General features: G+C 36.5%; 1 protein-coding gene across 5 annotated transcripts in view; it reads left to right on the top strand.

Moving 5' to 3' along the window:
* TMEM135 (transmembrane protein 135) overlaps positions 1-13,512 on the top strand; it is a 278,687-nt gene that overhangs the window by 38,429 nt on the left and 226,746 nt on the right. For 4 of the 5 annotated variants that reach the window (XM_032167116.2, XM_058446383.1, XM_032167118.2 and 1 more), the window contains one exon: positions 13,448-13,481. In XM_032167116.2, the coding sequence (XP_032023007.1) occupies positions 13,448-13,481 (34 nt within the window). Of the gene's footprint in view, positions 1-9,529; positions 9,585-13,447; positions 13,482-13,512 lie in introns of those variants that run through there. The other variant, XM_058446384.1, reaches the window with a different exon arrangement.

The raw sequence follows: 13,512 nt of genomic DNA on the forward strand, positions 1-13,512 counted from the left end.
ATTACTTTTTATTGCGAAGTAATAATTCATTATATGGATACGTCACATTTTATGTATTCATAAGTTGATGAAATTTGGATTGTCCCACTTCTTGGTTATGAATGATGCTACACTAAACATTTGTGGACACATTTTTGTGTGGACATACGTTTTTATTTTTCTGGGTTATGTACTCAGGAATGGAATTGCTGCCTTAATATGGCAACTCTGTTTAGCTTTTTGAGGAACTGCCAAACTGTTTACCAAAGTGGTTGTACCATTTTCTGTTTTGTTCTGCAGTATATAAAGGGTCCAATTTCTTCACATTTCGGCTATCACTTGTTATTACATGTCTTTCTGATGATAGTCATTGTAGTGAGTGTGAAGTATTTCATTATGGCTTTGATTTTTCTCAGATGACTAATGATATTGAGCATCTTTTCATATAGTTTTTGACCATTTACGTATCTTCTTTGGAGAAATGTCTACTCAAATCCTTTGCCCATGTTTTAATTGGGTTATTTATCTTTTAATTATTGAGTTGTAAGGGTTCTTTAGATATTCTAGATATAATTTTCTTACCAGATATATAATTTGCAAATATTTTCTCCCATTCAGAGTGTTGTTTTTTCACTTTATTGATCTTGTCTTTGAAGCAGAAAAGTTTTTAATTTTGATGAAGTCCAAGTTATCTATTTTTTCTTTCTTTTTTTATTTGTTTGTTTTTTTGTGACAGAGTCTTGCTCTGTCGCTGAGGCTGGAGTGCAGTGGCATGATCTTGGCTTCTGCAACCTCCACCTCCTGGGTTCAAGCAATTCCCCTGCCTCAGCCTCCCAAGTAGCTGGGACTGCAGGTGTGTGCCACTACACCCCGCTAATTTTTGTATTTTTTTTTTTTTTTTAGTAGAGATAGGGTTTTGCCATGTTGTCCAGGCTGGTCTCGAGCTCCTGACCTAAGGTGATCTGCCTGCTTCCACCTCTCAAAGTACTGGGATTACAGGCGTGATCCACTGTGCCCAGCCTGTTGTGTTTTCCGTGTCGTATTTAAGAAATCATTACCAGCACGAATATTTAGCTCCAAGTTTTATTTTACTTTGTTATTTATTTATTTGTTTATTTTTTGAGGTGGAGTCTTGCTCCGTCTCACACTCACTGGAGTGCAGTGGCATATCTTTGCTCACTGCAACCTCCACCTCTCTGGTTCAAGTAATTCTGCTGCCTTAGCCTCCCAGGTAGCTGGAACTACAGGTGCATGCCACCACTCCCAGCCAATTTTTGTACTTCTAGTATTGATGAGGTTTCACCATGCTGGCCAGGTTGGTCTTGAACTCCCGAACTCAGGTGATCCACCTGCCTCGGCCCCGCAAAGTGCTGGAATTACAGGTGTGAGCCACTGTGCCTGGCCATGTTTTCTTTTAAAAGTTGTATAGTTTTAGTTCTTACATTTAAGTCTTTCATCCGTTTTGTATGTAGTGTGAAGTAGAGAGTATTATGTTTTAAATTTCATTTTCCGCATTTGTTGCTATGACATATAAATATGGTAGAATTTTTTGTGTTTTATCTTGACTTCTGTGACCTTGCTGAATTTATTAGTTTTAAGAGTTTTTGGTACGTTCCTTGAGATTTTCTATACAGACAATTATGTTGTCTGCAAATAGGGATGGTTTTATTTCTTTTCCAAACCATGTGTCTTTTTTTCTGCTTGTATCTTGTATCTGCTCTTAGCGGGAGGCATTCAGTTTTTCATCATTAAGTGTGTTGTTAGCTGTGAGGTGGTTTTTCAGATGCTCTTTGTTAGGGTTAGGACATTTACATTCATTTCTAGTTTGCTGTGAACCTTTATCATGAATGGATGTAATATTTTGTTATATGTCTTTTCTGCATCTATTGATAAGATCATGTGATCTTTTTTCTTTTCTTTTTTTTTTTTTTTGAGACGGAGCCTCACTCTGTTGCCCAGGCTGGAGTGCAGTGGCATGATCTCGGCTCACTGCAACCTCTGCCTTGTGGGTTCAAGCGATTCTCCTGCCTCAGCCTCCCAAGTAGCTGGGACTACAGGTGCGTGCCACCTCGCCTGGCTAATTTTTGTATTTTTAGTGGAGATGGGGTTTCATCATATTGGCCAGGCTGGTGTTGAACTCCTGACCTCGTGATCTGCCCTCCTTGGCCTCCCAATGTGCTGAGATTACAGGTGTGAGCCACCAGGCCTGGCTGAGCTTTCTTCTTTCGCCTGTTTGTAGCGTGTTTTTTTTTTTTTTTTTTTTTTTTTTTAAATATCAACAAGGACAAGATCATTGACAGTGATGTTTGTCTACAGCTGGTTTTCTCAACTTTGGCACTATTGACATGTTTTGGGCCAGGTAATACCTTATTGGGAGGGCTCTCTTGTGCAGTGTATCTATACATGCCATTAGCACTGCCTTCCCCACCCCACCAAGTTGAGATAACCAAAAATTCCTGCAGGCATTGCTACATCTCCCCATGGAACAAATCTCTCCTTGTTGAGAACTACTGATCTATATCTTTACTAATTTTCTTAGTCTAGTTTTTTCATTTGCTGAGAGAAAAGTGTAAAATCTCCAACTGTGATTCTGGAATTGTCTGTTTCTCTTTTTAATGCTATCAATTTCTGTGAAGGTTTTATTGATATATGCACTTTTTTTTGTTACTATTTCTTCATGATATCATGATGAATTGAACCTTTTATCCATATGGAATGTCCCTCTGTAGCTCAGATATTATTTGTTCTGAAGTTTATTTTTATTTGATTTTTTTATTTCTTATTTTTTTTTGAGATAGAGTCACACTCTGTTGCTCCTGCTGGAGTGCAGTGGCATGATGTTGGCTCACTGCACCCTCCACCCACCAGGTTCAAGCAACTCTTGTGCATCAGTCTCCTGAGTAGCTGGGATTACAGGCACGCGCCACCATGCCTGGCTAATTTTGTATTTTTGGTAGAGACGGGGTTTCACTATGTTGGCCAGGCTGGTCTCAAACTCCTGACCTGAAATGATCCACCCACCTTGGCCTCCTGAAGTGCTGGGATTACAGGCATGAGCCACCGCGCCTGAACTATTTTTATTTGATATTGATAGAGCTACTCCAACCTTTTCATGTTTACAGTTTGCAGAGTGTATTTCTTTCCAATTAATTTCAAACATCTGTGTCTTTATATTTAAAGTTTTTTTTCTTTTTAGCAGATAACCTACAGTGGGGTCTTATTTTTTTAAATCTATTCTGCTAGTGTTAGCTTTTAAATTAGATTATTTAGTTCATTAACATTTGAGGCATTTATTATTTATTGGTATGGCTAGGTTGAGTGTGCCATTTTATTATTTGTTTTCTGCTTTTCATTTGTCTGTTCCTCCTTACTTCCTTTGTATTGTTTGATTTTTTTTTGTTTTGTTTTTAGAATTCCACTTTAATTTTTTTTTTCGTTATTTTCTTTTCGTGCTTGCTCTATGGACTACAATATACATCTTTGAAGTTTCTTAATGTTACCATTTTACTACCTCTCAAAATGTGGCAATCTGTCTAGGTCCATCTTAGGACTGCTTACTATTGGATTTGTTTTTTGTTTGTTGGTTTGTGTTTTCTCTTTCTTTGAACACTAACATTAGTTCAAATACAGTAAAACCAAAGTAGAAGAGTGTTACTGATATTAAGAGCAATAACTTCTTAGGGCATAAAGAGAAGTTTCCTGGATGTGAGGTGATAATGTGGATTTGGGTTGCTAGTTTATTTTCTATTTTATTTTCACTTTTGATAGCTGAGGGTTTTTTTTTTTAACCTTTCTGTTTTTATTTCCTGTAAATGAGCTTTTGCACTAGTGTTTCATTCTTAGACACTGGTTGTTCAAAGAAAATTTTTAGGTATTACAGATTATGACGTATTCTAAATATTAGCTGAAGTGGTTTTATTGTTTTAACGACTTAATAAGAAATTTAAGTCTAGCTTTGTTTAACTTCTTTATAACTGTTATCACATGGTTGCTGAAGAAAAATTGATCCTTCCCTTGATCTGATTGTTACATTATTGAACTCTTTGTGTATGTGTTGATTTAGTTCTTTTGTTTATTAGGTGATGCAGTTAACAATACTGGGAAATAACTCTGTAGTTCTTTCTGTTGAGAGTTGGGTATGTCTATGCATATCAATCACAATTCCTGGTTGGGTTTAATTAAAAACTTTAATTTTTGTTTTTTAGTGTTGTTCACAAGCTTAGTGACTTTAAGAAAAAAATCAGGCTTTGTATTTTTTCTTTTCCCTTTGGAGTTAAACTTTAAAACAGAGATCTCTTGACAAGTTGCCTTACAGTGTGTCTTGTTTTAAGTAAATGTGTCTGCGTATTTGGAATTTGTGAGTTACTTTAGTAGCTTAATTTGCTCTGAAAAAGTATTCTTTACTTACCACGAATTTATGTAAGACTTCGTTGACTATCAAGATCCATTAAAAGCTTATAAGTAATTTGCAAGAGTTGATGTTATGCATATTTTAAAATTATTACATCTAGTGCCAAAAATCAAGCATATTAGTATCGTAGTTCTTGTTTGGTAAGGAAGAATTTATAATTATGCCTTTAATTCACAGAGAAAATCAATGATATGCTGGTGGAAATAGCCAGCAGGCAGCTGGAAATGTGAGTCTAGGTTCAAGGGAAAGATGGTAGTTAGAGAAATAAAAATGGGAAGTTTTCCTCTAATAGGTGGTCGTTGAAACTGTGGAATTAGATTCATGTGTGAAAGCCCAGTATGAGAGGAGGTCTAAGATTGAACGTTTAGAAGCAGCAACATTTAAGGAGCCAGTTGTCAATCGAAATGTGTACGGTTCAGTCTTTAAATTTAATGTCAGCAATATACTAGAAAGAGTAGAAGAAACATATTGTGATGACTAGCAGTTTCTTTTTACAAAATAGCAAATACTGGTAGTCCTAAGTTTTAAACCTCTAAAGCTTTAACAGTGCAATCTTTACTCTGAGATTTTGCATTCAGTTGTATAATCAGTTTTTCAAAAAGTATTTAATGAGGTGAGAACATACAGTATGCACTTATCTCTCTTTCTATCTGGATATAGATATAAATACATAGGTAAAGATCTATCTATCTGTAAATATCTTCATCTATATTGGTTTAAGTTTCTTCCTCTTTTTTCCTTCTCTCTAATCCATTCATCAATTACCCCCTCCCTTTCTAGTAGTATTAAAAATGCTTTGCTTGCTAGTTTCTGACACCCAGTAAGAGGGCAGCTTACTTAAATCTTAATCGCATCATTGTGGGGTTCTGAGAAAGCTTTGAAGTTGTTTCCAGGGTTGCTTAAAAAATTTGTGCCACAAAGGACTCTGATCATAGTAACTCAGTAGGAAGCATTGGTAACATCTAGTTTATCTGTAGGAGGGCTGTTAAGAACTAGTCTTTTTCTTTTTCTAGGAAGTGCTTTGTTTGTGGTTTAGAAAGAAGTTGTTCTGATGGATTTTGTTTTGTAGAATTGCTGTGGAATTTGCTTTGATATTTAGTATTAGTTAAGAATTGCAGTGTGCTCAAACATGAACATGGATTAAAGTATCAACAATTGCATATTTATTGCAAGCATACTCATTTGTTGAATTATTAAATTGCACTATAGTGCTTATGAAACTCCAAACCAGGTATGACCAGAATGAATGATCTATATAATATGCGAATAAAAGAATACTCATAAATTTGGTCTGTAAGTTCTTGGTATCTTCAAGTTTCATTGGCATGTTAACTTCGCCAGAAGATTAAACACTTTGTAGCCTTCTGTAAAGTTTACTCTTTATGTACTATATAAGATAGGACATGATCATAGACTCTTGCTCTAGATTAGACATTTATTCTATTAATTCCTATGCCTTAAGGAAGTATTTTTATACCTTCTAAAACATTCTGACAGTTAAAAACCCATTATACCTTGAAAGATTTTCTGAGATGATTAAATAGCATTTCTTAATAAGCCATTACAGTGTTTAGGAATTTTCACTTTCTTTTATTTCTAATATCTCCTTATTTATAGAACATATAATTATTTTTATATGTATATTTCATATGCATATATAGGATACATACATATTTAGAATTTAGAAGTTGCATTGTTCCTACCGTATTCCCCAGTGGCCTGTTGTGAAGTGTGATATGTAGTATCATTCAAAACTTTGAGGTTAGCTAAATAATATATACACCAAAGTTCCTGGAAAAAAAACCTATTATTGATTATGCATCTAATTAGAAATGATAATGCTGTTAGATGATAATAATGCTTAGAATTTCAGCAGGATGTGTGGATACTTCTTAATCTACTAAGATGTTACAGAACATTTATTTTATTTAATGTTTTCCTATAAGAATGATGATACTCTGACTACACAGTTCCTGTAGCAGTGGTTCTTTTTTTTTTTTTTTTTTGAGACAGAGATTCACTTGTCATCTAGGCTAGAGTACAGTGGTACTTCATAGCTCACTGCAGCCTTGATCTCTTGGGCACAGGTGATCCTCCTGCCTCAGTCTCCCGAGTAGCTGGGACCACAGGCATGTGCCACAGTGACCAGGTCAGTTTTTTATTTTTGGTAGAGATGAGATAGCCCAGGCTATCTCAAACTGATGGGCTTAAGTGATCCTCCTATCTTGGCCTCACAAAGTGCTGGGATTACACATGTGAGGCACTGTGCCTGGCTGCAATTGTTCTTAATACTTTTTTTATAACACCCCTGGAGGTGCACATCCACTTAAATTTTGTATGCTGCAACTTTGAGAGATTGAATCCCTTCTCCAACCAAAATAAATAGATAAATAAAAGAAGGGAACAATGAGAAAAGCTTTTGTGGTATAAAGGAATATTGGACTGCTTATTTGCTGAGCTTTCCCAGCCTTCTAATCTAGTGACTCTCAGTAGAATGGGAGTGTAGGATATGGGTATCATAATCTCCTGTGAAGTTTAACAAGTTACTTATTGTGCTTCTTGGCCCCAGCTTCTCCGTTTTAGGCCTATGCCATCATCTGTTCTAATGGGCACCTCCCCCTCTCCATCACTGTGTTAGCCATGTTTTAATAGGTAACTTGGTTTCCAAAGAGGATTTACTCACCAGTAAGGGAGTGGCCTATTTGTCTTCAGATTTAGGCTAAATATAGTCAAATGTAAAACAATAAAATGGCATTTAACTGACTACTCAGTTTTTCATAGTGCTTAACATAACTGAAGATGTGATAAATTATTGTTCTGATATAGTACAGTTATAAAGTTGACATTGGAACAGAGGATGAAGATGTTATGTGAAAGAAATCCTATCAAAGAGTGTGGCTCTATAATCCAACATATCATACTCTTCAGAGATAATGTTCTCTCCGGGTCTGAATTCAGCAAAAGCTATTAAGGAGGTGATTTGGGGAAAGATAAATTGAAATTTTGAGAACAGAATAGAACTTAATCTAATAGCAATACATTCTCTGCTTTTTCATAATAGTAACAGTATGTGAAGGCTTTTGTCTTCCTCAAAGAATAGAAGCCTGTTAGGATGCCATGTTAAACAAGCAAGTGAATTACAGAACTTAAAGATGATTTAGGGCCAGGTACGGTGGCTCATGCCTGTTATTCCAGCACTCTGGGAGGCCGAGGCGGGCAGATTGCTTGAGCTCAGGATTTCGAGACCAGCCTGGCCAACATGGCGAAACTTTGCTGTATCCAAAATACAAAAAATTAGCTGGGTGTGGTGGTGTGTGCCTGTGGTGCCAGCTACTCGGGAGGCTGGGGTGGGAGGATGCCTTGTGCCTGGGAGCTGGAAGTTTCAGTGAGTCAAAATTGCACCACTGCACTCCAGCCTGGGTGACAGAGCAAGACTGTCTCAAAAACAAACAACAACAAAAAAGATAATTTAGTAGTGCAAAGATTTTCTGTAGAAGTAATGCATTGGACAGAACCTGAAACTGGAGTCAGATGAACTGACTCTGAATTCCAGCTTGTCTTTTTGTTACTTTTACCTTTTTAAGGAAACCACTTCACTTCTCTGATTCTTGGTCTTCAATAGAGTAAGGATAATGGTATCTGCCTTACACTTCATGGTCCTATTGGGTGGGTAAAATTTGATTTCATAATATTGATTTTACCTTGTAGATTGTTAAGTTTTATGCAACTTTAAGGAGGTCTTATCACTTCTTTGCTAATAAATTGGTATCATTAATTGGCCCTCCCTGTCCTAGTGGTTATCTTTGGTGATTATATGTCTATAATACACTTTTTTTCTGTAAGGATGTGTTCTTAGAAATACCTTATTGGCTGTGTCTAGTAATTCCATAATCATTTGTTTAGTGCCTCGTATGCCTTCGGTGTGAGGTATTGATGCAGGATTTTTATTGTCCACTTTGCCAACTGGAGACCTCCACAGCTGGTGATGCCCCCCTGCCCTGCACCCAGGCCTTGCTTAGCCCCAGGCCTTCCACTGGAGGCAGCACCTCTACGTGGCCTGCCTGTGTTATGGCTTGTACCCACGTTTAGCAGTTTCCAGGCTCTTGTTCCATGTCCAAGAAGAATTAGGATATGCTGATAATTTGAAGGGTGAAGAGGGCAGAGAAGAATTTTATTGAGCGGTGGAACAGCTCAGCGGAGAGGAGACGCGGGGGTGGTCCCCCACCCCCACAGTTTGCTGTTTTTTTTCCTCTCAGTGTGCCTGTGTCTGGGGCTTTTATGGCCTCAGAATAGGGAAGTGCTTGCTGATTGGTTTGTGAGTATGCAAAAAAGTTTAAAACAAAGACTACTCAAAGGTGGGCACGACAGCATAGAAAACCAATTAGGAAAGGGTAGGTATATGTAAAATAGGTGGAGGGTGGGGATTAATTGGAGGAAAGTATGCCAAACAGGAAGGCGAGTTCTTAATCTGGTCTTTGGATTTGACTTGTGGCTTGGCTTTCAGGCTTTAAACTGTGTTCGGCTTGGAGGTAGGATTTCACCAGGGACCCACCCCTATCTGCCTAGGCATTTGACTGCCTCCTGCTGCTATCAATTTCCCCTTCTGAAGGGGTACATCTAATTGCTGTTAGGTTAAGGATGATGACCAATCTTAACTGCTTTCTGCTGACAGGGGCTGCTGTTTTGGGAAAATGGCAGTCATGTCTCAGAGGCCTATCTAAGGGTCCCCAGTAAAAGGGAGCCATCATTTGAGGCTCCGGTTGCATGACTGTTTGGAGTTTGATGGCCTGAAGGTGAGAAGACACAAACCAGGATATTAGAAGACATGTATCAAAACAAAACATGGGGGTAAGAACAGCTCAAAAACTCTGAGGCTGCTGACATGCCCAGATAACTGGTGGCTATAGTTATGCCTGCTAAGACTTGGGTGCATGGGGCTTGGTTTGGTTAGCTCCTTTGGTCTTATTTTCAAAAAAAAAAAAAAAAAAAACCTTCAGGTTATGGGCACCCCATTTATTCTCACCACCTGGCAGGATTTGCAGGATAATTGCCCAGAATTAGAATGTTGATCCAGATTTTTACATTACCCATCCATTTTCTTTCTTCTTATCTGCAGCCAGAGATCACTGGTTGGTTCACAGGAATAAGCAGGGTTAGTCTAAAATGCAGACAAAACTTAAAAACAACTAATGAGGTGAGAATTTAATTATAAGTGTATGATAAGTTTTGAAACTTACTTCTTTCTCCCCAGTCCTCATTTTGTTACAAACAAGTCATGATAGGACCGAGTTGTTTGCAGAATAAACTTTAGTGTTATACTTGGCTTAATCATTTGCATTAAGTACACCAAGAATAATTATTTTCACATAGGCTTTTAAAATTGGCTCTGATGGAACTCTATTCCATACGGAATCTCAGATAAGACTGTTTTTTTGTTTTTTGTTTTTTTTTTGAGATGGAGTTTTGCTCTTGTTGCCCAGGCTTGAGTGCAATGGTGCGATCTTGGCTCACTGCAACCTCCGCCTCCTGGGTTCAAGTGATTCTCCTGCCTCAGCCTCTTGAGTAGCTGGGATTACAGGCATGCACCACCATGCCTGGGTAATTTTTTGTATTTTTAGTAGAGATGGGGTTTCTTCATGTTGGTCAGGCTGGTCTCGAACTCCCGATCCCAGGTGATCCGCCCTCCTTGGCCTCCCGAATTGTTGGGATTACAGGTGTGAGCCACTACACCTGGTTCAGATAAGACTTTTTAAAGCCGAGCTCAGCCATGGGTTTGTACCCTCAAATACCTGTGAATTGGGTAAATTCCTCTCTTCTTGAGGTGTCAAGATAACTTGGGGCTCCTGGACCTGGTAGAAGGTGACATTCTTTACTCACCACAAGTTAGGAACCCTGTACAGGAAATGTGTAGACAGGGTATGAGGCCAGTTTCCCCAAGGGGCTTTTATTGGCTCTGCAAGTCAAGCTTAATTCCTTAAAGGGAAGCACACCCTTCCAGTCAAAGCCTTGGTAAAACAACCAGTCTCTCCAGTTGTGTCTTGTTGCAAAAGAAAATGGATTCTTATTGCAGTGATACAAATAACTATATTACCTTATGTTAAGAATACTCACAAAGTTTCCAAATTCTGAAGAAACTAAGCAGAAAGAAACAAATATTCTCCAAACTTTGTTCGTAGGAGTATACCTTACTTAATTGTTGAAAACTGTAGATAGCTCGAGAAAAACTTCCGTGACTCTGAAAAATAAAACAAGGATCAGCAATGTTTTAAGCAAAAGGTTAAAAAAAATTACTTAAGTTTTCTATTAGTTCAGTACATTCAGTTAACTCTTGTCCTGCTTGATATTCATGAACATTTCAGCTCTTCATGAGTCCTGAATGATTTTCCTTTATTCCAATGTCACAATCTCCAAAGATGTTAGAAACCTGCATTTAAGAGCACCTGTCAAAGTCCTGTAGCTGATTATAAACCATTTTTGGAAGAGGATCAAGACAACTGTCTGTGAATGACAAAATGTCCAGGATAGCTCCAGTCAAAAACACAATTGTCAAAGAAATTTGTTTATTTCTGTGGTTTACAATAACAACATAATAACCTTAATTATGATTGAGCACCAGCATGATGCCTTAAGTAGAAAATTTCACATTTAAGTACTGAACACAAACTTTGTTTCATGCACAAAATTACTAAAAATGTTATATAAAATTGCATTAAGTTGTATGTATTTAGGTTGGTGCAAAAGTAATTGCAGTTTTTGCCAAGTATAAGGTGTATATGAAACATAAATGAATTTTATGTTTAGACTTGGGTCTCATCCCCAAGTTATTTCATTATGTATATGCAAATACTACAAAATACAAAAAAAATCAAAAATTGGAAACACTTCTAGTCTCAGGCATTTTGGATAGGGGATACTCAGCTTTAGCTCATTTCACTTTGAAATGCATTTGTCAGCGGGGTATGGTAGCACATGCCTGTAATCCCAGAACTTTGGGGTGCCAGGGCAGGAGGATTGCCTAAATCCAGATACTTGAACCAGCTTGGACAGCATAGCAAGACTGTGTCTCTACAGAAAATTAAAAAATTAGTAGGCATGGTGGTGTGCACCTGTAGTTTCAGCTATTTGGGAAACTGAGGCAGTAAGATCACTTGAGCCCAGGAGTTTGAGACTGCAGTGAGCTATGACTGTACTACTGCACTCCAGCCTGGGTGACAGAATGAGATCCTGTCTCAAAAAAAAAAAAAAGAAAAAGAAAAAGAAAAAGAAAAAAAATTGTCAGGCTCTCTCACAGAAAGTAAAGAAATATTTTTATTTTGGAATTTGTAATATATATTTTTTTCTTCATATGTAACCAGCTTTTGGTAAAAATGGGTATCCCTTGGGAAGCACTTAACTTTTCTTTCTTCAGTGTATGTGGGATTCTTGGATGTTAATGTTACTCTAATTTATCTCAGTATAACTTATTTAGAATAAGCAATATTAGAGTATTTTTGATTTAGAATTTGGTAGGAACTAATGGTGAGAACACTTTCAATCCATATGTAAAAATCATAGAAAAAAGGACATTAAAAAACCTTATAGATAATCTTATAAGTGATTTTATTATTATTTTCTTTTCCTAACTTTTCAGTTCAGGAGTACGTGTGTAGAATGTGCAGGTTTCTGCCATGTTGGTTTGCTGCATAGATCATCCTATCACCTTTACCAGTGATTTTTAAAAATTCTTTTTGTAAGGGCAGTTGGGTTCTCTTGTTCTGCTGAAATGCATTAGGATCTGCTGGGGAGAGATTGCTAGGAGTGTATGGCACTGCGTGTATGGCACTGTGGGTCTTATATCCCCTTCCCCTTTCAACCAGAGTAGGTCCAATGTTATATTTTATATATTGGTGATAATGTAAACTTTTTCTTTAATAATTTTTATGTTAAAAAAAGTAGATTTAATAAGTAGATAACTAGTCCCTCAAATGTTCCCTAATTTTAATGACAAAATTACAGAGTCCCAGAGTACCTAACTTTACTTTAATACTGTTCAGTTAAATCATACTGCCTGCATGTGGCTTTAGGAATATTAAAAATCTTACTAAACCATTTAAAATAACGAACATTCAGGACTCTGTATGAATCGGGCATTAAGAAGATTTCATTGACAATATCAATATGAAGATTCGGCATATTTAAATGAATGTTATTTGACATTGGTACTTTTTAGATATATTTTATTTTCTTTGAGTACTGAAAATATTCATAAAGGAAACTAAAATAAGTTTTTGTAATTTTCAGAGGTCGAACTCTGCCCTTGAATTCTTAAAACCTATTGAAGACATTTCCTAGAGAACAGAATGTGCTTCCTTCATTTCTCATATGCAGCATAAGCTAAATAGACTGATTAAGGGCAGAAAAAAGTTGTTGTGTTTGACTTTCTACCTGAATTTTTATTAAATAAGTTTGGTAAATATGCAGTTTTTTGTGTAAAGTGTTTATAGAACTTTCGTTTGTCCTTTGGCATTAGAAAGTTCCCTTAGTGCCTGACTTTTCATTTAAAATGAAATTAAAACCAATGTGATTTAGTATGATTTGTAATATTATTTAATGAAACAAACAATTGTATTGTGTGTGAAACAGATAGGGGGCTTGTTTTATTTATTTTTTGATAAATTTTTATTTGGTCAGAATTGTTCTTTACTTTTTGGCAAGATGAATTAGAATTCTTTATTACAAAATTTAGATTTCTCTAGCATAAACATAGACTAGTAAGAAATTATACCACTCTTGCCAATAACAAATAACAATGGGGAAATAGTAATTTTAAATATTTACTTAATGACCTCTAAGAATATTTAATGACCACAAAACAAGTGATTTTATGGAATTTATTTAGATGCAGCTAAATTTAGGTCACAGAGAAATTAGTTCAGCATAATTTACCCGTTTTTCTAAGATACCAGTACGTTTCTCAATTTTTGAGACTATAATTCTTTTTATAGACTTCTAATAAATGATAAAGTGATTATTAAGTCAAATTGAAGTTTAATATCTTCCTTTTAAAATTATTTGCAGGAGAGGGCTGCTCACAATTTATATGGCCAACTTGGTAAGTATTTTGTTTTAACCTTTGATGTCTT

The sequence above is a fragment of the Hylobates moloch genome, unplaced genomic scaffold (genome assembly GCF_009828535.3).
Source record: "Hylobates moloch isolate HMO894 unplaced genomic scaffold, HMol_V3 SCAFFOLD_11, whole genome shotgun sequence".
NCBI lineage: Eukaryota > Metazoa > Chordata > Mammalia > Primates > Hylobatidae > Hylobates > Hylobates moloch.